The sequence below is a fragment of the Pyricularia grisea genome, assembly GCF_004355905.1.
Source record: "Pyricularia grisea strain NI907 chromosome Unknown Pyricularia_grisea_NI907_Scaffold_7, whole genome shotgun sequence".
NCBI classification, from domain to species: Eukaryota; Fungi; Ascomycota; class Sordariomycetes; order Magnaporthales; family Pyriculariaceae; genus Pyricularia; species Pyricularia grisea.
This window is the reverse complement of record NW_022156720.1, coordinates 1,600,909-1,628,568: the sequence shown is the minus strand read 5'-3', so window position 1 is coordinate 1,628,568 and position 27,660 is coordinate 1,600,909. Positions and strand designations below refer to the sequence as shown.

Here is a 27,660-nt window from a genome sequence, read left to right as displayed (position 1 = left end):
CAAAGGCCGTCCCCTACCTAGGTAAATTTGCCATTCGGACTTTAACCAAAGCCCGAGCGGCCGGCGTGTGCCGAAAAGGTTAATACCGCGCTTTTACCATGTGCCCACAGTCCCACAGGCACCGAATCAATACACGACGAGGGTACGATTGCTTGCCGCTACCGAATAATACTACCACGTACTACTACTTAATAATATAATGGTGGTAACGGTAAAATAAGCTTTCACGTACCGTGCGGGCAAGGGTTTGCAAAAAAGAAAAAAAGAAACAATTGTAATAATACCAAAAATGGTAGTATGTGCGTATTTCATTATTTCCTACTACGGGTGCTGCCCTAAATAACCAACTCCTAATAAAGTATATTACGGATAATATAGGGCAATCATTGCACCACGAAACAAAAGCTTTATTAATAAAAGAGAGGTTTTATTAATCAAAATTCCAAATTTATATGCACGCATTGGCAGGAATTAACTGTACGGTCGTAACATAATACTTCTTGCCCCTGCAACTTTAAACCGGGCCCCTGTGGTATATGGGAAAAGGCTTTATCGCCCCTAAAATGAGCATTTTTACTGCGTCCCCACCAGGCCCTCGTCATATACTTTATATACTATATTTGGATATAATTATTTACCCCTACCGGAGTAGTATTATAGTGAAACCTTATTTACATACATAAGTGGGGTTAATGTTACTACCTTGTACTTACTCTGCATGCCTTGTCCCGCACTGTTTACTATATTGTTACTATAGTTCGTTGTGCGCTGTCATTTAGCAAATGAAATTTTCCAGCAATTAAATTAAATAGGTGTAAATATGAAAGTTTAATCTATTAAACACACACCTTTTCGAAACTTGCAGAATAACTAGCGGTGTTAATACAACAGGGGGGTGGATATTTTTACAGGCCTCTCGGCCGCTGTGAGCCAACAAGCAATATATTCGATTACTTCCTAAAATGTTGACCAAAGTGCTAAGTACAAAAGGAGGCCTCGTGTGGAGGCATGGAGACCTTTTGTGAAGGTCTCCTAGCCCTGTAACATGGCCTGATATCACGTGCGTGCATGCGTTGAATCGCTACCGGAATAACTATTCCGACAAGCGGAAATACCCGAGTTTTGCAAAAGAGACAGCTTATGACAAAGCTATTTGTATTCAATTTTCACTACTTGCCTTGCATCCCGTTGTGAATAATCAAATTTGTATAGGTACATGGATTAAGCTAAACGGCGCGTTTAGATAACTCGAGACCTTATATCAAGTTTTACATTTTCCTGCGTCCAAGAATGACTTCCAAGGCTGGTTTATCCCAAAGAGTAAAGGCATTTTGATCTAGCCAAGACCGGCTTTGGGGTGCCAGCTCTAGTTCAAATCTCCACAACAGACGAGCGGTTATAAGTCTAAGTTCGGCCATGGCCAATCTAGATTACTCGTTTGCATTAGAAAGCCGAATGACAGGCTATGAAATGCCAAGAAGAGGGCTAAAAAAACTCCTTTAAACCTACCTTTGCCCAATGCAGTTTCGGGGGCCGTACGAAAATGGCTGAAATGCGGCCTTGCGATCGTCAGCGAAGTTTGTGTCTCCGAGCCAGCGCTCCGGGCGGAACTCATGAGCATCTCGGAAGTTGATGCTGGCCCGGTTAATAGTCCATTGCCACAAGCCCAGGACCGTCTTATCAAAAGGGGGGAAAGGAAAAGAATTTGAAGCTGAAAGTTAGCAAACGCAAGATAAGGCTTTAAGCTAAGAATAAATGTTATTCCAACTTCCTTACATTTCCTGGAATAAACTTCCCGTTGATGATATTTCCCTGAGGCGGCGTTTTTCTCGGAAGCGCGTTTGGCGCCGGCGGATATAGCCGGAGGGACTCTTTGATGATGGCCTCCAAATAAGTTAATTTGGAGACACTGAAAATGTCTATTTCGCTTTCGGCAGCAAAAGTCGTGGTAATTTCTTCTACGCATCGAGACATAACGTCTTTATTGGAAGCAAGCAGGAATGTCGTGGCGCAAAGACCAGAAGCCGTGGTTTCGGATCCGCCCATGATGAGAACCTCTGTGTTGGTATAAATCTCTTCCTTGGTCATGGTCTGATGATTTGATGTGCAAAGGGACAAATCTGTGAGCCTAAGCACGTTTATATCCTCAGGAAAGCGAAGTATTTCTTTTCTCACCAAAAAACCTTTGCCCTTCATCATGGAGCCCACAAAGTCCGGAGTAGATATAAGTCTTTGAAATCGACGGGTTACCATGGCGCGCGTTTGCGCCAAATGCTCTTCGGCCTCACGCATAACCTTGCGCGGCACCAGTAACCTTAACAGGATCTCCGTGCCAGGAAGTCGAAGCAGCGTCCTAACGTACGCGCCGAGATTTGCGCGAGCGAAAATGAACGCAACCCAGGGATGGTATTCGCCGCTTTCTAGACAGCCAAAAGGCTCGCCCAGAGTTAAGTCGCTGACGATATCGAAAAGGGTAAAGTGATACCATTTTACTAGGTTAACAGACTCCTGGTGCCGCCCCAGCTCTTCTAGACGTTCGAGGAAGCGGTCGACGTGCGCCGCTATCCTCGGAGCCTGGTCGCGCATAGCCTGAGATGAAAAGGCTGTGTTGAGGATGGAACGCATACGCGTATGATCGGGTTTAGGCGCCGAGATCATGGTGCCCGAGCTTGGATCGACGTAGTGAGGATCTTTGTTGTTCTCCAATTGCGAGTTATTAGAGTTACGATGACCCATAACTTCGTTCCAAGCTTCCGGGTTAATAAATGACAGCTCGTTAGGCGCGACGCGAACCGTCTCTCCATACTTCTCGTGCAGTTTTAAAAGCCGTTCGTGAGGCCGCCCGCTGAGAACCATGCGGATATAGGGTAGGTTGGTAAGAGCATAGTGCCATGGGCCGGGAAATTTCCTCAGGGGGTGCAATAAGATGCTACTTGCGATTTTGTATATTAATAACACTGGCAACTTTTTGTTTAAATATTTTAGCAGATGTGACAAATCTAAACCATTACTATGTATAAACTTGGGAGTGTAGCCTTCTTACGAGTAACAACGCCAATGCCGCGAAAGACATATTCGTTGAGGAGATAAATTTGGGATAGTAGATTTAAACAAACGGGCTCGATATAAACTGTTGAGAATGGAACTTGGGCTTCGTCGCAGAGGGGACGCTAAAAGAGGAGGACTAAGGGTTACTGAATAATCCAAACCCCTTTTCTAGTATTTTTCCAAGCCATTGGTTTGGTAATAAAGTTTAAGTTTTTTAATCAAGGGATTTATTTTACTTATAATTGCAAAAGGAATGTTTAGGCAGGGAGGAAAGTGCGGAAGTTTTTTTATTACATTTGATACGAGTTAGTTTATCCTAATTGTTTACCGTGGCGGTGTGCGTAAGGAACCACCTACCCGTATAGGCAGGTAAAGCTGTGCCGTAATATATTATCGTGGTACCCGGTAGGGGTAAGCAACGATATTGTTACACAGTGTAAAGTATCGGCGAGGCACCTCAGGGGACGCAGTAAAAGTGTGTGCCTAAAGTGGAAAATCCCTTGTTTAAAATACCCGTGGGGCTTAGCTTAAAATTGTGAGAGCTAGAGCTTTATATTATGCTATGGTACGGTTGTTTTGGGCAGGAATTATAGTAAATGTTAGAAATGGTAAAAGGGAATTATTGCACCACGAAGCAAACGCTTAAGTAATAAAACTTCTGTCTTATTAATCCTTATTCAACATTATATTATGCGGTAACAGTGAATAACCGTCCCTGTGTCGCGTATAATCAAATGTCAGTGGGCTTATGAGTATATAGAGAAAGCGCGTTACAAAGCTTTTTCGCAGGTACCGCTGGGGCTTGAATTAAAATTCAAATGGTAAAAACACCGAGCCAAGGGACGGATTCAAAGGGCAGGAACCATAATCGCACGCCTTGGCAAAAACCAACTGCACGGTCGTAATATAAAAGATAAATAAAGGGCCACGTTAAAGATCACCCACGATTTCTAACCAGCACCCTTTTTTAATCCACACAGAAAATGTTTGCACCGGGTACTTTTTGGGTGGGGGTTTTCGGCCAAATTGGACAGAATGCATAAATTAACAACAGCGGGCCTGGCCAACAAGGATTAAAATTAGGGTAATTACGTAGTTTAAATTAATTGGCAGAATTTTAAAGGGGTAAATAATGCGGTAAATGGTAAATGGTAAATATTATAATAAATGGTAAGTATTGCGGTTAATAATAAGTATCACGGTAGGTGGTAAATATTGCGGTAAATAATAAGTATTACGGTAGGTGGTAAATATTGCGGTAAATAATAAATATTATAATAAGTGGGTGTAATAAATGGTGTGGTTTTGGAATTGGAAATAATTTTATATAATTATTGGCCGAAAAAATGGGTTTACCGTCTTCGGTAAAATTTTCACCGCTTAATGGTAGAATTTAATCCACAGGTGTAATATGGGGTCGGACGGGGTTGGGTGGGGTTTTGGTGGGTAAAAATCTTGAAACCGTATTTATTAATATTCACGTTATGTGGATTAAAAGAGGGCGCTGGCTAAGAAATTATGGGTGGTTCTTAACGTGGCCCTAAATTAATTACCGCAAAAAGTTGAAAAATATTATATTAATACTTTCCAAAGTTTAATCTTTTTAAGTATTAATGTTATTATTGGTAAATTTAAAAGGAAAGGTATAAGGCCTTTAACTTCTTTTGGTGTTATCTCCGACCGAAAAATTTCAAATGATATCAAGCTAAATATACCCTGGTAACACCAATATAATTCTTCCCCTATCGTGATATAGAGTTTAAACGTCGCCCAATTATTACCGGTGCTGCCCTAAATAACCAACTCTTAGCACAGTAATTTTTACCCCTGCAGCTTTAAGCCGGGCCCCAATAATATTAGGGAAAAGAATTTATCACCCCAAAGTGTGCACTTTCACTATGTCCCGACCGCGCCCTCGTCACTTGTTTTATACTGTACTTGGATATATTAATTTCCACCTATTATATTCAGCGATTTTAATGAGGAACAAATATAAATCAAAATATACATGTTTTTGTTTTTTAAATACCGCTTAATCGAATTAGCAATGTATGGGGGCTCTGGGTACGGCTGGAATACCTAGCCATGCAAAATAATATTACCACCCCTACGATGTAAATTAGTAGGATTTGTTCTATTACAAGCTTACCCTAGCTATTTTCGGTACTCTCCATAAGCTCCTCTGCCCCTGTAAGTACCTCACGAAGCGTAAACAACAACGCCAAAACCTTGCTATATAAAAGATCAGGCCCTAAAGGCACCACTTAACCGTACCATGCAAACATTGTTAAGCGAACGTATCATATAAGCAAACATTTGAAGATTCACTCATATTAGCCCCACTACATACTAGGATTGGCAAAAATATGGTCAAAGTTTTTCCATTCTCAAATTGCGGGATACTTGCAGAGATAGCCCTACCCACTAGCTTTCGCAACATTAAGTTCCTCCAAGACCTGTCGAAGTAAGCTTGCATGCCTGGCCAGCGCCGTCATAGGAAAGTAGTGACTGTAAAGTTCGTATCTCAAATAAAAATGACCAGGGAACCCTGTCGCCGTGTACTCGGGCTCGTACCAAGTTCCTGTATCGCAACAGGACTTTAGTTCGTCGTTGTCAGTGCTCACTTGGCGCTGAAGAAGCCAGTCCACCCCAGCCTGGATCATGCTATCTCTGGGATCCACAAACTCCAAAAGGCCCAGAAGGGCCCAGGCTGTCTGCGATGGTGTCGACTTGCCGTAACCGGCGAGCCGTTTATCGGTGTATGACTCGACGCACTCGCCCCAGCCCCCGTCGGTGTTCTGTCTCGATCGAAGCCAGTCGATACCCGCCGTTAAGACGTTCCTAAGGGATTCCTTGCCATGGTACTCGTCACTTTCTGGGTCCACAAAGTATGCGAGGCCCACGAGCACAGCGTTAGTGCCAAAGATATAATTGACACCCCATCGGCCGTACCAACCACCAAATGTTTCCTGCGAGTCGACTAGGTACTCGATTCCCCTGATGCAGGCATGGCGAGAGTGTTTCAGGAATGCCTTAACTTCTGGGTCGTGAACTTTGCCTAGCCTGTTTAAAAGGTACATTAGGCCAAACATTTCGAGGACGTGACCCGTAACGTCCGGGGTGGAATCATCGCAAAGACTTTCCATATCAGAAAAAGGCGTGGCGTGGAGGTAGTGTGCATTGTTATCAGCGTCGAAAGCCGCCCACCCCCCTCGTTTGTTCTGCATGCCCATCACCCAGGCGGCGGCGGCCAAAATCCTCTGGCTGTTAACGAGCTGCGCTGCAACGTCAGGCAAACGCAGGAGGGCGACAATACCAACGGCGGTGTCGTCAACGTCGGGGTACCAACGGTTGAAGTACTCGAAGGCGAATCCACCAGCAGGGATTCCAGGTCTGTAAATCCGCCAGTCGCCGACAGCATCGTCATTAATTTGCTGCTCCATAAGCCAGGCCACTGGCCTGATCAGCAGCTGCGCAACATCGTCTTTATTTTCTTGCGCGCCATGCTGGCCTGGAGTCATAGCTTCACGGGTGTCGCTAAGCGCCCTAACCATCAAAAATGTGTCCCACACTGGGGATATGCTGGCTTGCATCCATTTTCCGTGCTTAGGATGCTCGCACAAAAACCTTTCGCAGGCAGCAAGACCACCCTGGATTACGGGATGAGTTTGAGAGAAACCCTCCAAGAGGAGGGCGAGTATATTGAGGTGCATGGGCGGATAAATGCCGGCCCAATCTCCCGACGTCTCTTGCCGAGTCAATATCCAGGATACGCACGCCGAGATCGCTTGACGCCGCCATAGCCAGAGGCGTAGCTTCGTTGCAATCCAAAGAAACAATTCGCCGAGCTGGAAAAATAAACCTAGCGGCGAGGTCAGAGCGAGGATCAGGTAAGGCTTGGTGAATGAAAGCCCCGATTTGGCAGAAAGGTCTACCCATAGCTCGTCGATATAGTTGTTTTCCATATGTAATCCGTTAGGAAGAGCGTATACCGGTTGATGGACCCTCAATATCGTAAGCGGAATAATGTTGCAGCGGGCCCAGGAAGCAAATTTGTAAATGTTGATAGGGAACCACGGAGGTAGGTAGATAAGTTCCGGAGGCATTTGAGGCAGGGCTTTCCATGGCAACAAACCAAACAGAGCCAAATAAAACCTGCTTAGCATACGCATTTTTTCCGCGCCCCCATTGTTGATGATAAAGTTTCGGGCTCGGGTTAAAGTTTCGGATTCTGGAGAGACACCGAGAATTTTTAAGGCGAGGTAGGTTTCGAGTGTCGTAGAGATGTCCCCTTTAGTAGTTTGCTGCTGCGCGATGGCCCAGGAACCGTCCAATCGCTGCGAGTTCAAAAAGTGGCGCGTGAAAGCTTCACGGTCGCTTTCGCTGATCGCCCGACCAAGGCATTGCTGGAGGAACACCCATTCTGCAGTTACCGTCGCATTTGACAGCATCCAACCACACCAATGGTGGTCAGCGTTGAGGATATTCCTTGCATGGTCGGTGGCATGGGCAAGTGCCTCTAGCGTCTTGGCATAAACAATGCGGTTAACGCCGAGTGTTGATTGGGTTTCAGTTGCCATAATTAATACCGCAAAACTGGCAGGTGTAAAAGTGGGTGAAAGAAATTGGTTAACTAAACCGAGATTGCAATAAATGATGCAGTTAAAAAAGGGAAGGTTGTCGGGACTTCATGGGCGAGTGGCCCTTCAATTTATAAGTTTACAGAGGGCATCAGCAGTGTTACACGATGCCGGAGAGCTCTGCCAAAGGAGTGGATCCAGAAGAAAATAATGATCTTGTTGGAATAGAGATTTCGGCGTTCAATTTATCAATTGAATACTGAGTCACGGGGTTGGCCGCCCGGGCCAATTACCCGTGACTTCTTCTCGAGAGGTGGTATAAGACGAGAAAGACATTTAAAAGCTCCTTTTTAGACTGTTAGATACACAACAATTAAAATACTCTTTTTACCCTATAATAACGTTCTGTTGATCGATCGACATTACGAAAGGCCTATCAACAGATCTTTAAGCCAGTGGGGACATATATGTGTTCGGCAAAGCTAATTATTTACAGGAGATTAAAAGCGCACGCAAAGGCGTTCAAGTTCTCATGAATCATGTTAACATTAAGTTATTAAGGATGCTAAACTAACTTATTAGTAGCTTCTTCTCCAAGAGATGTGGGTAAAGCGTAGCTCCCTTTTCGTTCCTATAAGTATATTATTATTATTATGCAGAAGCTTGACTAAATTAAAGCTAATATTACGGCTTTCGGTGTAAGTTTTAGCCGGTGCGGTATTTAACTAAGTTTTATATTAATCTCAGGGCTTAATTTATAGTATTAATCTAACCAGGTCTCGCCTTTCTCAAAATGGAAATTGTAGTCGTAGTTGCTAATCTCCTGAAGGTTTTTCCGCCACGAGGTTTTGCTTTCCATCAACTGTTTTCAATCAATTATTTTCCATCAATTATTTTCCATCAGCTATTTTCCAACCTCAGCTACCAAAAAGATAATAAAAGATAAAGATGAACTTTGGGCTGCTTTTGCTTACGGGCGCCATGATCGCTACGTGTGGCAGTATTTTAATTATTTGTAGGAAAATTAAAATTGTATGGCTTGGTAAGTGTATCCGAAAACCCATTCCTAGTAGATAAGTGTCCTATTTATACTCGTGAGGTTGTCCTGCAGCCTTTTAAATCACTTCGTGTATAATAATCATAATTATTTTCCAATAATTATTTTCTGTAATCACTTTTTGCACGTTAATCCTAATCATTTATCCTATAGTAATCTTTTGTAGGGTTTTGTTATTTTATCGGTACGTGACCTGGTGGTTCTTTTCGTGGGTCCTAATGCATCACAAAACGTAATGCCCCGCGTTCTGCTATTATGGCGGGTATCCTGGGTTTGTTACAACCAACGGTCGTAACATTTTGGGTAGTAAAAGAAAATAATTAGATAAGGGGATTTTAGCCTTCCTTATGTACCTTTTCCCAGGTGTTCCCAGCGAAAATCGAAATTATTTTTTGCTGTTGTTAGCCATGACCAAGCATTTTAATGTGTCCCAAAGAAAACGCGTGCGTACCCTTTTTTTCGACGGCGGACTTAAAAAAACCAGATGATTTAAGTTATCGGCTATTCCCTTCGCCACGGGGGAAGGCGCAGTGATTAAGCGCCATGGCTATTACTTGTGTAACGTAGGTTCGAATCCTGCTCCCTCCACCTGTACCCCACTTAACGTGGCAAGGATAACCAGGCTGTCTATCGATAATAACCACCCGCCTGTGCCGTCGAGCCCACCCTTGTTCGGAATTTCGTCGGGTCGGGCCGGGCCGGGCGTTAAATAATAATAATAATACTATTACTACTACTACTTTATCAGGTCCCAATTAAAAAGCATCCGTTTTACCCAACGTGACATTATATTGAAACTTAAACTTAAAGCTTAATGGTACTTGGGAAAAAGTTTTGAATCTCCCGCAAATACACATTTACTATATACCCACAGGCCTTGGTTTTCACGGTACCAGGGAGCTTATATACTATGGTGGTAAGGGTAAAAATCCCTCCCCTGGCACTGTCGTCCAATGATGTGGGACATGTGGGCGTTACCAACTTTGGTAATAATTTTGGAAAAAAAAATAATTTAGGTACTTAATTCCTCCCGCCAACAGTAAAGCTGGTAAAGGCCCACGCATACACGTACGGTGGCAGGGGAGGGTTCTTTTCGCACGACACCATAGTATATCGCTACCACCATAGTCGGCAGATTCGAGGAATTGGAAGGTCTGCGAGCTTCGAATATAATATTTAAATCTTCCCCCTCCTTGTTTATTACGTGGGTGTACGCACCAAGATTTTATCTTTCACTCCCGCGGCTTTTTCATTCAAGGTCCGAACATTGCGATGGATTTATCCTCAGCACCCGATCCAGCTGCTTTGAAGGCTTTTTTAGCCTTTGTCCGTCGGCAATCACCTTATTATCGCGAAATATGGCGCGACGTGCCAGAAAACGCACTGCTCGAATTTTATCCTGTCACCAATCTAACCGATTATTGGGAGGCGGCCAGGAAGGACGATGCCGCTTCTTTGCTCACAGGAAGGCACGAGAGTGGTCTGGTAATTAGATCGGGCGGTATGTTAGCCAATGGGTGCAAAAAATTGACTTTTCAAACGGTAAAATAACCCTAAGATACTAAATGCTTGTTGTATCTTTAGGAACATCTGACAAGCCCAAAGTGGTTAGAGTCACCTATCAAGAGAACGATGCCTCCAGCCTCCGACTAGCAAGTTTTATGCGCATGCTTCGTATAGGATCGGACGACAAAATTGCCAATCTATTTTACGTCGGCAACATGTATTACAGCTTCCTCGGTATCCACGACGCCCTTTTGTCACTCCGGGAGGCCATCAACCTGCCGATCAGTGGTAACATGCCTGCTGAAGCTATTGAGCCGCTGCTGGTGGAGCATAAACCCACAGTGTTGATGACAACTCTATCCGTCGCGAGCAAGTTGGCCGCAGTTATGAAGAAACGCGGCCGCCAGCCCATGAGCTCAGTACGCCTTATCCTATACGGGGGCGAGGGTCTTTATGAAGATCAGATCGCACCGCTTCATGAGGCCTTCCCTCGGGCTACGCTGCAAATGCTTGCGTACGGCGCAATGGACGGTGGGACTATCGCCTTCCAACTGGGTAACCTGGTAAGCGTCCAGCAACAGCACGAAAGAGAGCGCGACGTTTACTCAGTAAACTGGCCCGAAACGGTCGTGGAACTGGTCGACGATGACAACAAGCCCGTTACCACGCCGGGTGTCGAGGGCCGCATCTTAGTGACCAACCTCGTGCACCGGTTGATGCCTTTTGTTCGGTATCCCGTAGGCGACCGGGCCAGCTGGGTTGACCCCAAACGCGGGCTTTTCCGGCTGCTGGGGCGGGACAAAAGCGTGGGCGTACGTCTCTCTGGCAACTCGATGACATACATCGATATCCGGCGCGCCGTGACTACCGCCCTGCGCTGTGCGGAGCTGGGCCATCAGCTCGAGGGGCTTCAAGTTGTTATCGAGCGTCCTGAGGCCGTGGACCGTATGCGGCTGAGGGTCGCGGGGGACTTTGGAGGTGTTTCGCCACATGTTGCAATGGCGGCGATTCACGCAGCAGTCATTACTCTGAATCCGCCTTTTGAGATGCATTTGCGCGAGGGGCTAGTGGGCCCTATTGTGGTAGAGTTTTGTAACACGGCCGAGCTGGAATGCAGTCCCCTCAGCGGGAAGGTGATTGAGGTTCTTGATCGCAGATTGCTTGCCCACTAAAGAGTCTCTACTGGCTAAAGTTTAAAGAGCTTCCCCATTTCCGCGTGTTACCCGATAGGGATAAATAAATGCATCGCTAAATACCACGGGTACAGGCAAAAAAGAACCACCCCTTGCCACTGTATGTGTATGTGTGGGCCTTTACCAATCTAACTGTCCGTGGGGAGCTTTAGGTACCTACCGCATAGTAATTTCTTTTTTGCACAAGACTATTACCACAATCGGGAACACCCACAAGGCCCACAACGATGTGCTAACTGTTCAGGGATGGGGATTTTTACCCCTACCAGTATAATAATATAAAGTTATCAGCGAGGCATTTACAGGGATGAATTAATAATGCGTATCTGGAGTGAAAAGTCCTCATATGATATACCTATGGGGCCTAACTCGGAATTCCGAGGGGCGGAGGTGTTATGCTAGGGTGCGGTTGTTTTGGGCAGTAGCTATAGTACAGTCCTCCAGGGTGCTAAATGTTATTTACATAGTGGATGCATTTTCAGGGAGGTATTGCAAGGGGCTCGCCAGGATATCATTTCTTTTTTTATCCACTATAATAGCTACAGGCCAAAGTTTAATACTAAAGCAGCGAAACAGTGCTATATTCAGGCGTATCGTAAGTACCGAAAAGTGATGGTGGTTTGTGGGCGGCGCATATGACATATACCCCAATGTAAAAGTGACGTTAGCCCCTGCTAAAACTTCACCGCTCTTGCCTGGTTTAGCTAGTCGTGCCTGCGGGCGTATTTGCACCCCCTCCATAGTATTCGTCTATTCTAGTGTTCAAAGCTACTTTGTAAATTCGGTTAAATTGAATAACCTTTATCGAGAGGTACTTACAATATATTTGGCTTTTAACACCTCTCACGAAGGGGTTAATTTTCCCACTGTGCCACGACAATCGAACGTACCCATGTTACCATTGTACTATGGTAGCAGCCTTTTTTATTTTTTACCCCTGCATAATATTTTGACTATTCGATGTTTACCCTGTATCTTCGAGGTACTTGGGAAAAAGGCCTCACAGGTTTAAAAAACTTTATATTATATACCCACAAGTCCTGGTTTTCACTGTGTTAGGGGGCCTATTTATGCCGTTGTCACCATAATATATATATTGAAAGATCGTTTTCCACAACTTGCCCATTCTTAATCCCTTTCCATCGGCACCCAACTAAGTATCTTTCAACTCCATCTCCTGGGATAAAGAAAATAAAAGAATGCCTCTTATCATTGCTTTTTCCGCAGCCGTTGCTGTCCTCTACGTCGTTTTATCCCTGTTTCAGCACTTCACTCAACATCCCGATGAGCCCAAATTGATCAGTCTGGGCTATCCCTTCATCTCTACTGCTTTTGCTATTTTTTCCAAAGGAAAACGACTGCATCCACTGTTAAGGTACAAACTCCTATTATTTACAGTTTATCGCCCAAAACAAATGGTCGTCTCCTGGAAACTCTTTCTAAATCATCGGATTTTAGGGACAAATACAAGCTTCCCATCTACACCCTGCGTTTACCTGGCTTGCGCTTATATATTGTTAACTCTCGCCCCCTCATATCGAATGTCCAGGCCCAGTTTCGCAAGCTGTCCTTCTGCCCACTCGAGGCGCACTTTCTTAAAAATATTATCGGCGTTAATAACGCTACCAACTCTGTTATACGGGCCAATATTAACGATGACAGCGGCTATTTCATGCAATTCCCCAAATATATTCACAATGCCGTTTTCCCCGGGCCTGGCTTGGACGCCTTAAACAAAAGGGCGATACAGGTTATTTCCGAGTCGTTTGACAAATGGACCACAACCACTTCCATGGAGCCACAAACATTTCAACTGTTTGAGTGGGTTCGCCATGAAATACTTATTGCCACAACTGAGTCCGTCTACGGGCCTAATAACCCATTTAGAGATCCATCTATGGAAAAGGCGTGGTAGTAAGTTTATCCTTGTGACCCAGATTTATACTAATGTAAATATTAACTAACCTGCTTAGTGATTTCGAGCCGAAAATGGCAATATTCGCCCTGAATCTATGGCCAAAACTTTTCGCAAACAAGGCCTACCGGGCGCGCGAATATATGGCTAGTGTTTGGGAGAATTACTTCGAGAAAGGGTGGCACAACCAGAGCGCCGAGATTACAAAAGCCCGCGTCAAATTGCACACCGATTTTCACATTTCAAGCAAAGAAAATGCAAGGATCGAGATCGGTGGCACCCAGACCGTCCTTTCAAACTCCATCCCTGGCGCCCTATGGATGGTTAACCACGTTTTCGCCGACCAATCCACCTTGTCCGATATCCGCACCGAACTGCTAAAGGGCGCCAAAAAGGATACCGATGGGACCTGGACTATTGATTCGGATTTTGTTACGGGATCATGTCCCATTCTCCTCTCCACGTTTAAAGAAATGTTGCGCTGCTACGCTAACAATACTTCGACACGACTCGTTATGGAGGATTACATGCTTGACGGCTCCATCCTCCTTAAGCGCGGCAGCATCCTTATGGTGCCATCGCGCGTCCAGCATACCGACCGGGAGGTTTGGGGCGCCTCTGTCGACGCATTTGACCACCGTCGCTTTCTTCCTGCTGCTGAGAACAAAAAGGATGGTGGCGGCGGCGGCAAACGTGGTGTCTACAACCGCGGCTTCGGTGGCGGCAAAACTCTCTGTCCCGGCCGCCAATTTGCCACCGTCGAGATTATCATGTTCGCGGCCCTCCTAGCACTCAAGTTCGATATCCGCCCGATGAACGGCCCATGGGTGACGCCCACGGCCGACAAGACGCCTGGGCATAACGCCATGAAGGTGCCCGATTGGGATTTTGAGGTTATGCTTTCCCCTCGGGAAACTGAAAAGAAGTGGAAGGTGCTTTATTCGGGTCAGGGATTGATGGAGCTGTCGGTCGAAGATATGGATGGCACTGCAGTCGATCGCAACATGTAGGCTTAAGAAAACATAGGAAGGGACATGAAAGTATTTTGTGACGGCCGTGCAGTTTTCTGTTAGTGCGCGCATGTAAGGCTGGAATAAACTATAGTGAGAAAAGAGTCTTACTACCGAAGTGTTACGACCGTCTTTTGTGACCGATTAAGAATAAGTTGTTTCTAGAGCCTTACCTGTGATTTCCCGAACCTGCTACTTTGTGCTCACTAATGCCTATACCAGGCAGCCACTGTATTACTAGTTAGCTCTAAAGATTTAGGACACTTTTACCGGAATTAATCCTGATATTATCGATCACTTTCTTAGTATTAAATGGTAATAAACCTTTTTTACGTATTATTTACTTTACGAAAAATAGCTAAATCTTTTATTACGAGGTATTAAATCGATTAAAACCCGATATTTGTACCGTTTATATAAAACGGGAATATACGTATATAATAAATATATTAACCTCCAAAATAAAAACTAACGATAATTTAAGCCCCAAAATTAAAAATTTCCAAAATAAACAGAATTATTTTGCCTGGCGAAAAGATTTTGTCAATAAAATTAAAACCAAGAACCTGTAATTATTATTTAATAGCCCGGAAAATCTTTTGGCGGAACCAAATATTTAAAATTTTACCGTTATTGTAAATAAACGAAAATATATAAAAGTTACTACATGTTTTGTTAAAATAGGGATTTATGCGTTTAATTTATTAATTAAATAATAAATAACGGGTTTAATTGCATGGACCAATTACACGTGACTTACTTATTTAAATAATAGAATAAGACGAAAAAGGATATTTAAAAACTTTTTTTTAAATATTTAAATAAAATATGCACAATATATTCTCGTTATTTTATAATCACGTTTATTAATCAATTAATATAACGAAAACCTACTAATATTAATTGATATTATTTAAATAATATCAAAAACCAAAATCAAAGGATAAAACTTTAACACCGTTATTTTAAAATATTTAAAATTAATAAAGTATTTTACGTTTAATTTTAAAAAAGCCGTTATAATCCGTTAGGACTTTTTTATTCTCCGTGTAGCGTTATTTACGGACGTTACGTAAAAAAATTATAATCGTCCTAATAAATTAATGATTTTAAATTTTATAGTTTAAGTAAATTACCTTAAAAATTAAGTAGAATACACGTAATAACCGGATTGAAAATTAACGACGAACGCTATAATAAAATATAAGCCAATCTTAATATAATATTATTAAATTAATAATTATCCTTATTTAAAGAAAACGAATTAACGTAAAGTTTTTATATAACCTTTTTTACGAGTTTTTAAATTTTTTTAAAATTATTAACCGATTCGACCCCGTAAAAAACAGAGAAAAGCTGTTAATTATATCCCAAAAGAATTTCGAAGAATAAATATAAGACCATTTTAATTTTTACAAAAGATTAATCCCAAAAAAATTAAAATATTATTTGGAATTATATAACGTTGTTTTATTTGGGAAAGTAAATGAGAAAAAGGCGAATAATAAATAAAAACGTTAAAATAAAATTATGAATTTCTTTTTTAAATTAACAAATATAAATATATTTTTAACGTATAAAGCGTATAAATGCCGGGGTAGATAATAATAAAACAATCGAAAAATATTATATACGAAGAAAATAAAAATAAAAACCTAATTTATATTTAAAGGAAAAGAACCACGGCGATTATCTTTTCCCAAAATTAAAATTTTAGGGATTATTTGTAATTTGCACAAAAATAAAATACCGATAAAAATAAAATTTATATAATTTTTAAAACGGACTGATAAAATTACACCGTAATAATTTAAAACGAAAAATTATATTTAAATTATAATGTAAAATATTTAATATTTATAAATATATTTTACCGTTATAAATCTTTAATAATTTAATTAATTTAAGTGCGGTTAAAGCGTTTAAAAACGTATAAAATAGGACGAACGTTTATTTAAGGAAATATATAATATTTTGGACGATAAAAATAAAGACTTTATAAAAATTTGCAAAATATTGCAAATTTAAATAATATAAATCCACGTATTATTTCCGTTAATATTAACTAGAAGCGTAAAAACATATCTTTATATAATATAATTAAACGAATAACGTTTAAAAAATATAAATATAAATTTTAAAAACGTAAATAAACCCAAAAAAAGAAAACCGCGATTTAAGAATTATATAAATTATATTGGAAAAGTTGCAAATATATTAAAAAAACATTGGGGCCCAAATACGCAAATAGAAAATATTTTATAATTACCATTTTAAAATTTATAAAAAATATACAAGATTTTAAAAGTATTATTATATATTTTATAATAACTTTTCCGGTATTATTAAATTAAATAATAATTATAAAGGGTTAGGCCAACGGCCCTATAATTATTGGGTTCCCAAGTAAAATTATTATTAAAATTAAAAGGTAAAGGTATAAAACCGTTATTTATTCGCGTTAAAAGGGTGTTTATATAAAAAGAATTACGTATATTCCCGTCGTTTTAACACGTTATATAATACGTATATTTAACACGAATCCGTTATATAATCTTTTTAGGCGTTTTTTTATCGGGGCGGGTCGGTCCGGATTTAAAACGTCGCGTTCCGTAATTCCGTATTGCCTTTTTTTTATTTTAATATTATATTAACCGGTTTCGTTTAATTATTTAGGTTATTATTTTTATAATATTGGTCGGGGCCGTAATTCGTATTTTCCACATTTTATTTTGGCGTATTCCTTTTAATAAACCTTTTTTATTTTACATTTATTCCGTTTTTATTTTATTTTTATTTCGTTTTTATTTTATTTTTATTTCGTTTTTATTTTATTTTTATTTCGTTTTTATTTTATTTTTATTTCGTTTTTATTTTATTTTTAATCCGCGGTCGTATTTAAATGCGTTTTGGATTAATTTAAAACGCGGTTTTTCTTATCGCCCCGTTTACGGTTTAATAATAAACAGGTTTTTTTATTTACCCGCCCGTTATTTATTTTCTTTTCGTATTTTTATTTATTATTATAACCGCGAATAAAACTTTTTATTTTATTTATTTTTTCCGCGCATTTGTTTTTTTTCGGTTAATCTTTTTTTATTACCTTTTTTTTGGATTACGATTTTTTATTCTCGCGTAATTTCGCCGTTATTTTTCGTTTTTTGCAATTTATTCTTTGGTTCGGCGTTAATTTTTTTTTAATTTCGATTCAACTTTTGCCCGTTTTTTATACATTTTTTGCTTATATTCGTTATTATATCGTAATTTATTTTTATCGCGTTATATTTAATATTAAATTAAATAATATTATAACCGGTATTTTTGGAAAAAAAGGTAAATCTTTTTAATACTTTTTCGGTTTATCGGGTAATTATAATAATTTTAATATTTCGGCGGTAAATTTATACCGGTATTTTTTTCCGTTTATTTATTTCCGTTAATATACTATTTAAAAATCCCGCCGCGTTATAAACGTAATTATCGTTAAAAAATAATTTAAACGACGAATTATTTATTACGTTTAAATAATAATTTTGTTTTATTTTTTATATATTAACGCGGCGAAAATTATTGGTATTTTCGATTATATTTCCCGTTTTAACAATACGGTTTATAATATATATCGTAAAAATAAAAAATTAATTTACGATTATAAAAAATTTTTATACGTTAAACATTTGTTTTTCCGTCGTAAATTTCGTAAATTGTAAAAAATTATATATTATAATTAATATATCGCCGCCGTTACCGTATTTTACGAAAAAAAAGGCCGTATTATAAAATCGGGCCGTCGCGTCCGTATAACGGATAAACTTTATATTATTTACGCGGCGTATTTAAAAAAATATTATTATTTATATAATACCAAAAATATAACCGTTTTGGACGGTAATTATAATAATAATAATAATAATAATAATAATAATAATAATAGTAATAATAATAATAATAATAATAATAATAATAATAATAATAATAATAATAATAATAATAATAATAATAATAATAATAATAATAAAACTATATAATAATTTATCCGTAAATTTATCCAAAATATAAATTATTTCGAAATAAATTCCATTTTTTTTAAATTTTTTATTCTATCGTATTAACGCATTTACGCCCAAAAACGTAATTATTTATATTATTTTAAAATCTTTAAAATATACGCGCGTTAAACGCGTAAAATTATCGCCGTCCAACGCGAAATTAACGCGGTTATTTTCGCCCTCGCCGTTATTTAATAACAAAATTAAACGCCGGTTTTTATCCGGTAATTATAATCCGTTTCCGCGATTTTTTCCAACGTTACCGTTATATTAAAATTTTCAAATCCGTTAAAAATAATTTTGGCCGTAATTTTTTCCGTCGTTTTAATAACGGTACGTTTAACGATTTTCGTCGCCGCGGTTTTTATAATTAATTTAACGTTTTTTATAACCGTTTTATCGCAATTTTCTTTTATTTTTGGCAAATATCCGCCCCGAAAACGGGTTTTTTTAAAAATAATCTTTTAAATAACCTTAAATTTAATTCGCCCCCAAATTATTATTTAAACGACCGGAAATTAAATCGAAAAATAAATAAATATAACCGTTATTAATATATATTTGTAATAAGGTTTTTATAATAATTTAATTATCGGGTAAATAAATGGGTTTTTTTCCATTTTGTAAATAAATAAATAGGTGGAATTTATTTTTATATTACGTTTTATATATTTTTATATCGTGGTTAATTTTTAATAGGGGATTTTCCCCGGTTTTCGGGCCAATACAATATATATTCGCCCCGTTAAAAATTTAAAAATTATTTTATTTTTTTTAATATTTATATTATAAAATACGTAATCCGTATAATTTTAATATTATATGTATATTCTTGGGGTTTTTAATTTTTTACAATAATTTATCGGGATTATTTGCCACCCGGACCGTTATTCGTATATAAATTATTTTATTATATTTTAAATCGGTTAATAATTTATACGTTTTTAAAATATTTTAGGGAATTTTATATAAAATTATTATAATTTATTTATTTAATTAATATATTACGGCCGTAATTTCTTTTTTACGGTTTTTTACAAATAAAATTTCCTTTATTTTCCATTTGTTTTTTTATTTTTTTTCCCCGTCCGCCGTTATTACCGGTTCCGGCTTAATATTAGTATATAATTAAAAAAACAACGGGTCGGTAATTATGTATTCGATTAATTTTACGTAAAAAACTGGGTAAATACCTTTTCATACGTTTAACGTAATTATTAATAACGTAAATACCGCGGTTATTATATATTTTTTATAAATATAATTAAATTTGCGGTACGGACGGTTATTATAAATATTACGGAAATTAAAATATATTTCGTCGCCTATTTTAAATATTTTTATTAAATACCGAAACGAATTTGCCCCAATTTTTTATTATTATTATATATATATTATAATAATTTAAATAATATTTGTATTTTGGCGTAAATATTTGATAAAATAAGTCGCGCGCCTTTTTGGGTTCGTAAAAAAAACGGATAATAAAAATTACCGGAACGGGGTAATTTTAATATCGAATTTTAATAATAATTTATTCGGGTTAATACCCGTAATTAAAAGATTTTTATTATTAAAAATTAATTAAATTATATTTAAATATTTGGGCCAATTTCCTTAATCGAACGCCACGTAAATTTGTAAATAATATTACATTTTTTGGTTTATTTATTTTATACCGCCGTCGATTTCGGAATAATATATTAGAAAAAAAGATTATTTAATTTTTATTTATTTATATAATTTCGTCCAAAATCCGCCCACCCAATTTAACTTTTTATTTTAAATAATTTGGTCGGAAAAACCCCGAAATCGCCATTATACCGTTTTAAACTTTATAACGTGTAACGGATTCGTGTTAAATACACGTATTATATAACGTGTTAAAACGACGGAAATATACGTTACCCTCCCTTATATAAACACCCTCCCAACGCGAATAAATAACAGTTTTATACCTTTACCTTTTAATTTTAATAATAATTTTATTTGGAAATTTAAGAATTATAGGGCCGTTAACCTACCTTTTATATTTATTAAAATTCGTTTTTTTTTCGATTATTTATAAGCTTATTATTAATAATTAAAAATACGGCCCTAATAACGGAAATCGCCTTTTAACAAATATGGCGAATAATTAATAAATTATAAAAAAAAATCTAATTTTTTTAATTAGACGTTTTAATAACGTTAACCGCGGCCGAAACCCTTTAAACCGCGTTATTATTTTGACGGAAACCTTTTTAAAACTTTTTATTATACGACGGTTTATTAATGTTATTTACGTTTTAACGTTACGCTATAAAATATAAATTACGGCGGGACGCAAATTTTATCGGTAATTACCGAAATTAATATAAATATTTTTAAATAAATTTGGAATTTACCGTTTAAAAAATCGTCCGTTTTTATTATAAAATCGGCGGTAAAAAAAAAATTTATAATTACGTTAATTTTTTGGAATATTTAAAATATATATATAATAATTTTTATAAACGTATTTAAATTTTCGCCGAATTTAAATTATTAAAAATAAAATTAGGTTAATTTTTCGCCCAGTTTATTACAATTTTCGAAAAGATTTTAATAACGGCGGGCGGGTTTTTTTAATTGGATAAAATACGGATAAATTTTTTACATTTTAAAGTTTTAATCCGAATTAAAAAAATATACGTAAAACGGAATACCGTAATTAATTTATATTTCGACGCGGTAATAATTTATTACCAAATAACCCAAAATTTAGAAATGTTTAATTTGGAAAAACGGTATAATTAATACCGTATTTAAATAATTATAACTCCAAAATTTATAAATAATAAAAATATTTTTATAACGGGCGTTAACGTTTTAAAAATAAATAAATTTAATTTGCTTAAAAATAAACGCCGGTACGGACATTTTCCAATTTTAATAACAACGGAAAGCGAAATAAAATAATAGGTTTTTTAAATTTTATAAAAATAATATTTGCGGCGGTATGAATTAAGGGTATATTTCCGTTACGGAAACGTTATTTACCAAATAATAAATTGCAAATTTGCAACGGTATTACGCCCGAATATAATAATTACCGCAATATTATTTAAAAAATTTTAATAAAAAAACGAATAATTTTTAATACGAAATTTAATTAGGGATTTGAACCGGATAATATAAAAAAAAACCGTAAAAGCGGTAAAAATAATAACCGACGGCGGCGAAAAAAATATTTACCAAATTATAAATAATTTACCTTTTTTTATCCCCGTTTTTTTAAATAATTTATAATTCGTTAATATATAAATAAATTTAAATTACAAATATTACGCGGTAATAAACGAAAAATACGCGATTTGGTTACGGGTTGATAAATTTCCGTTATTTATTTTACGTTAATTAGATACCGTATTGGGTAGCGCGTTTTTAATAATACGGAAAATTGCAAAATGTAAAATAAACGTAAATAAATAAATAACGCCGATATTATTTTATATTATTCCGGATTTAATCCGGAATATAATATTAAATTTTTTTAAATAATATATAAAATCTTTTTTTTTCGAAACCGATTATAATAAATTCCGTATTAGGGTAATAAAAAAATATTAATCCGCAAATTATTGGCGCGACGAATTTAAAATAAATTTACCGTAATTATTAATAACATATTTTTAACGGTTTATAAAAAAGTAAAACAAAATATTTCCGGATAAATAAAATTTGCAACAATTTTTTTACGTAAAATAACCCAAATTTTAAAAATAAATACCATTATTATAGATAATTTTAAACCGATTAAATTATTTAAAAAATTAACCGGTTTCGAAAATTTATTTAACCAAATTAAAATATTCGGATTTTTTTTATAAAAAAAATAATTATTTATTATATTTAATTACGAAAAAGCGATTAAAAACGTATTCCGGTATTATTTTGGGAATATTTATATTATATATCCAAAAATTAATTATTAAAATTACGGAAATAATTTGTAAATATATATTACGACCAAATAATTGGGCCGGTACCAACGAGGCCAGGTAAGGTCACACCCCTCCTAACGACATTTATCCAAAAAAATCACCGACCGGCAAAAACCGGATTATATAAGGGAAAGGATACGTAATATTACGTAATCGCCAAAAAAGGGATATAATTAATATATCGCATATTAAATATAGCAAAACAAATAATATATCGGTTATAAAATATATTAAATATATTGCAATTAGGACCACAATTTATATAAAACGCACTTATTATTATATAAATAAATTCGATTTTAGGATTATTTAACAACAATTAAATTTTAATTAACCTTAATATTTATTTAAAACCGATTATAATTTCACCCCAATTATTAAAAATACCCAATTACCCAATTAAAACGTTTAATTGTTTTAACCCACTATATTTTACCATAAAACAGATTACCCCGATATTTTAATCGTAATATTTTAATTGCTTTTGTTCAATATTTTGCCTTAAAATATACCGAATAATACCGCCGAAATAATATTTTTTAACAAAATTACCTTTTAAGCCCTTTTTACCATTAACGTTCCGGCCAATATTAACGTTTTACGTTAAATGGTCGCGACGTTTTAAACCGAAAATCGACAATTTTAAAAACCAATAACCGAATAAATTAACCGAATTAATAAAAATAATATTAAATATGTTTTATTTACGTTTTTCGACGGTATTATAAATATTTTATAGGGATTTTTTACGGGAATCCGGGCCTATTTACATTTTAACGAAAATAATTTCGACAGCGATACAAATAAAATTGCTTACGTAACCTCGCTTTTAAAAAACGACGCGTTTGCCTAATTTGAACCCACGTTGCGAAATTATTTGGACTATAAAAAAAAAAACCGTAAAATTAAAATTAACCGTATTTTCGACGATTACGATTGTTAACAGGAGCCGATTTTATAAGGCTACCCTGTACCCAAATTAAATAAATAAACAAAATAAATAAATAAAACGCATGCACGCACAAAGCTTTAAATATTACGTCTTTTTTACAATAAAGCAAATAAGACAAATAAGTAATATAGCTTAGTGGTATAATTCATATAATAATAAATATAACAATAATATAAAGTGCATGAGTTCGATTCCCGGTATTGTCGCATTTTCTTATAAGTGTAATAAGTGCAATAAGTGATCCAGGTGAACGGTTCCAGCCAGCCCTGCGTGGCCAGAACTGGTCACGTGGTTCTACCCCGCACTTCCGGCAATCCGGATCGAAGAGATCATGCCATGGAATCGGTACACGTATCCAATTCTAATACTCTACATAACAACGAACATAATAACAATCAATTGTGCAATCAACTATACAAATAATACAAATTTCTACTATCCGCTAGTAGACGGTTATCTGCCATTTCTACGGTTTAATTATCCCTACAAGTGATCTCCAACCTTAAAACCTTAAAGCTACCTCGTAACCTCCTTTAGAACGATAATTTTAAAAAATATTTTAGGGAAATATTCGGTAATCCAAACGAAAAACGTACGGTTAAGCGTAAATTAGTACGTTTTACCCAAATTAAATCGGCATTTAAATATACCAGTAAATTTCGATAAATTACCGCCAAATTACTATAAAGCCCCGAAACTTTAATGGCACGTTTTTATACGGAATTTAAAAAAAGAACTAAAAACGAATTTGTTAAAAAAAAACGACCCGACATTTTAATTAAATACGTAAAATTAATAATTAAAATTAATAATCGATAATACGAAAAAAAATTGGAACGACGCGAAAAACGTAATATATAGGAACCAATTTTACGATAAACCAATACCGGACGTAAATACCAATACCTTAAACCGCCTCGTTAATATAATATTTTATATAAAATATATAACGGATTTATAAATTTTAACGCGATATAATATAAAAAACCTTGTAAAAATCCCAAAAATGGCAAATATTTTAAATATAATAAAATAGGATATATCGCCAAAAATTGCCCTGGAAATTAAAATAATACCCCCGATTTTATTTTCGATTTTAGGGGTAAACCCGGAAAAATACGGAAGTTTAACGTTATAAATTACCAATAAACATAATCTAACCAATATAATTTAATAAATTGGACCATTTATTACGACGATAATTATATAACTTATAATAATTTTAAAATAAACGCCGGATAATATTTTTAAAAATTAAAAAATACCCGAATATTGGTAATAAAAAACCGAATATTTACAAAAATAAGGCTACCAATTAATTTATACCGATAAAACGCTATATTACCCAAATTTATAAATTCGAACGTTTTAAAAAAATCCAATATAAAATTATTGGAATAAATTTACCGTATTAAAATAACCAACCAATTTTTAACGGAAAATTTTTTTAATAACGTTTTAAAAAAAGGTTTAAACGATAAAAAAAAAAAATTTTAAACCGTTATAACGCGGAAAAAACCAATAATTTTTACAAATACGTTAAAAAACAAATTAATTTATACCAAAACGACCAATTAATCCAATTTCCAAAATATAACCCGGTATAATAAAAATAAAACCCTTTAAAAAACCCGAATTTTACGTTTGGAAATTATCCAATATTTAATATTAAACACCCGAAACACCCACGTATTTTTTGGGTTAAATATTTCCGAAATAATTGCGAAATTTACCTAAATAAAAAAATTTACCACAATTCTTTTTTCGATAATAATTAATTATAAATATTAACGAAATTTATACAATTAAAGAATTACCTAATTGGGAAATTAAAATTAAATTACGGAATAAATTAGTAATTATTTTTACGCCACATAATAAATATTTTATAATATATTGCAACCAATTAAATTTCCTATAGTACGAATATACCCGCAATATATATAAAATCCATATATTAGCCAAAATATAAAATTGGCACGTACGACAATAACGATATTAAATATTTGTACCCATAACCAAAATTATATAAAATCCGAAAATAAAAAATAAATAAACGTTTACAAACGTACGTAAAATACCTGCACCAACCAAATATTTACTCGACGAAATTAAAATAAAAAATAATTTTACACCCCGAAATAAAAAAAATAAAAATCCAAAACGCGAATTTAACAAATTAAAAAATTAAAATAACCAAACGGTATAGGGTATCGAACGGCGACGATAAAAACGGAATAAAAAACCCTAAATATTACGCAAAATACGGTAATAAAATACGAATATATATTTTTTAATATACGACTTAATAAAAAACCCATACGAGCATTTTTCGACAATAAAATATAAAATAATTATATATTACCAAAAATCGTAACGGAACGACGGATATTTTGGTAATAAAAAAAAAACCATACCAATTATAAACCGTGGAAAAAAAACAATTTTATACGGAAACGGTATTATCGAAATAAAAACCGTACATTTTTGGATAAAAAATTACGGACGAAAAAAATAAATTATTTTAAATATTACGGAAATAAGGGATAAAAATATAATTTTAAAAATTTCCTGGTTTAGGAAAAATAACCCTAAAATAGATTGGATAACCGGCCAAATTTAATAAAAAAAACACCTAATTATTAAACAATTTCCAATATGGAAAAATTTAGATAAAAAACGCAAAATACGAATAAACCGAATAAAATAAATAACGTATTTACGAAAAAAACGACCAACCCCGGAGCCAATATCGGAAAAAAAACGATTATCCACAGGCCAAAACCAATCTAATTTTATAATACCGAACATAAACAAATAAACCAAAAACGGCAAAATGCCAAAAAATACCAAATTTATATACGATTATTTAACCAAAAATTCGAAATAAAATTACCCGAATATAATTTATTCGACCACGAAATACCACTTAAAAAAAAACCCAACCAAAATTCCACAAAATATACGGTTTAAATCTAATATAAATGGAAATATTAAACGAATATTTTACAAAAAACCTTAAAAAAAATTATATTAGATTATTAATATTACCAGTAAAATACCCAATTTTTTTCGTACCAAAAAAAAACGGAAAATTATAATTATATATAAATTACAAATAATTAAACGATATTACCATTAAAAATTATTATTTATTTCCATTAATAAAAAAATTTCGAAATATATTTTAGTAAATATAATAATTTACGATATTAAATTTTAAAAAAATATACAATTTAATCCGTATAAAAAAAGGCGAAAAATGGAAAACCGCGTTTCGTACCAAACGAAAATATTACGAATATTTAATAATATTTTTCGGCCTTACTAACGTCCCAACAATTTTCCAAATTATAATTAACCACGTTTTTAAAAAATACCTAAATATTTTCGTCGTTATTTATTTGAACGATATTTTTATTTTTTCCAAAACGTTGGAAAAATACAAAAAATACGGTTATACGGTTTTACGAAAATTACAAAACGTTAAATCTTTAATTAAACCAAAAAAATGTTTTTTTTACAGTAAACAAATTAATTTCCTAAAATATACCATCGTTTTTGGAAAAATTAAAATAAAAGAATTAAAAATCCAAATAATAAAAAAATGGTTTTAACCGCAAAACGTAAAAAACGTTCGAACTTTTTTTAAATTTGTAAATTTTTACAAAAGATTTATTAAAAAATACGGCGCGATTACCACCTTATTAACCAATATAACCAAAAAAAACTTAAAATTCCAATAAACGGAATAAACGCAATAGGTTTTTAAATAGTTACGAAACGTAATAATCCGTAAACCGATTTTTAAAATACCAAACCTAACAAAACCTTTCGAAATCGAAACCGACGTATTCGATTACGTAATCGGAAACCAATTTAATTAACGAAATAAAAAAGGGAGATTATATTTTTGCGCCTTTTTTTTACAAAAATTACATGGACTAAAACTTAATTACCAAATATACGATAAAAAGTTAATAACTATTATGCGAATATTCGAAAAATAAAAACCCCAATTATCCGGAATTAAATACGAAATATTAATTTACACGGATTATAAAAACCTAACCTATTTTACCATTAATAAAATATTAAACAAACGGTAAATTAAATAATTAAAATTCCTATTAAAATTTTATTTTAAAATTATTTACCGAAAAGGAATAAAAAACGGCAAAACCGACGCCTTTAACCGAAAATCAAACCACGAAAATATTATACCAAAAAAAATACGCGTTATTTTTACAATAAACGAAAACGGAAACCTTTTACCGGTACACCGGAATTTTATAATAACAAATATAATAATTATACCAAAAGAAATACGGAAAATCCACGAAAATAAAACCCACGGACATTAAAAAATTTCCAAAACATAAAAA

The 27,660-nt window shown here is 35.1% G+C and overlaps 4 protein-coding genes across 4 annotated transcripts; 2 read left to right on the top strand and 2 right to left on the bottom strand.

Moving 5' to 3' along the window:
* Positions 1 to 1,262: 1,262 nt before the first annotated feature.
* On the bottom strand, positions 1,263 to 2,928 carry PgNI_09484 (uncharacterized protein; the record flags this gene model as incomplete). Its single annotated transcript, XM_031129467.1, has 3 exons — positions 1,263 to 1,425; positions 1,540 to 1,676; positions 1,777 to 2,928. Coding segments are annotated over 3 exons (1,446 nt in total), but the record flags the coding sequence as incomplete, so codon positions are not given.
* Positions 2,929 to 5,465: 2,537 nt separating this feature from the next.
* PgNI_09483 (uncharacterized protein) lies at positions 5,466 to 7,628 on the bottom strand (the record flags this gene model as incomplete). The annotated part of the gene is made up of 1 exon (XM_031129466.1): positions 5,466 to 7,628. One exon carries the CDS (start codon positions 7,626 to 7,628, stop codon positions 5,466 to 5,468), a length of 2,163 nt encoding a protein of 720 aa, XP_030978313.1.
* A 2,329-nt stretch (positions 7,629 to 9,957) lies between these two features.
* On the top strand, positions 9,958 to 11,363 carry PgNI_09482 (uncharacterized protein; the record flags this gene model as incomplete). The annotated part of the gene is made up of 2 exons (XM_031129465.1): positions 9,958 to 10,186; positions 10,270 to 11,363. 2 exons carry the CDS (start codon positions 9,958 to 9,960, stop codon positions 11,361 to 11,363), a joined length of 1,323 nt encoding a protein of 440 aa, XP_030978136.1.
* Positions 11,364 to 13,176: 1,813 nt separating this feature from the next.
* PgNI_09481 (uncharacterized protein) lies at positions 13,177 to 14,309 on the top strand (the record flags this gene model as incomplete). The annotated part of the gene is made up of 2 exons (XM_031129464.1): positions 13,177 to 13,298; positions 13,358 to 14,309. The coding sequence occupies 2 exons, from the start codon at positions 13,177 to 13,179 to the stop codon at positions 14,307 to 14,309; spliced, it is 1,074 nt and encodes a 357-aa protein (XP_030978311.1).
* Between the last annotated feature and the right edge of the window lie 13,351 nt (positions 14,310 to 27,660).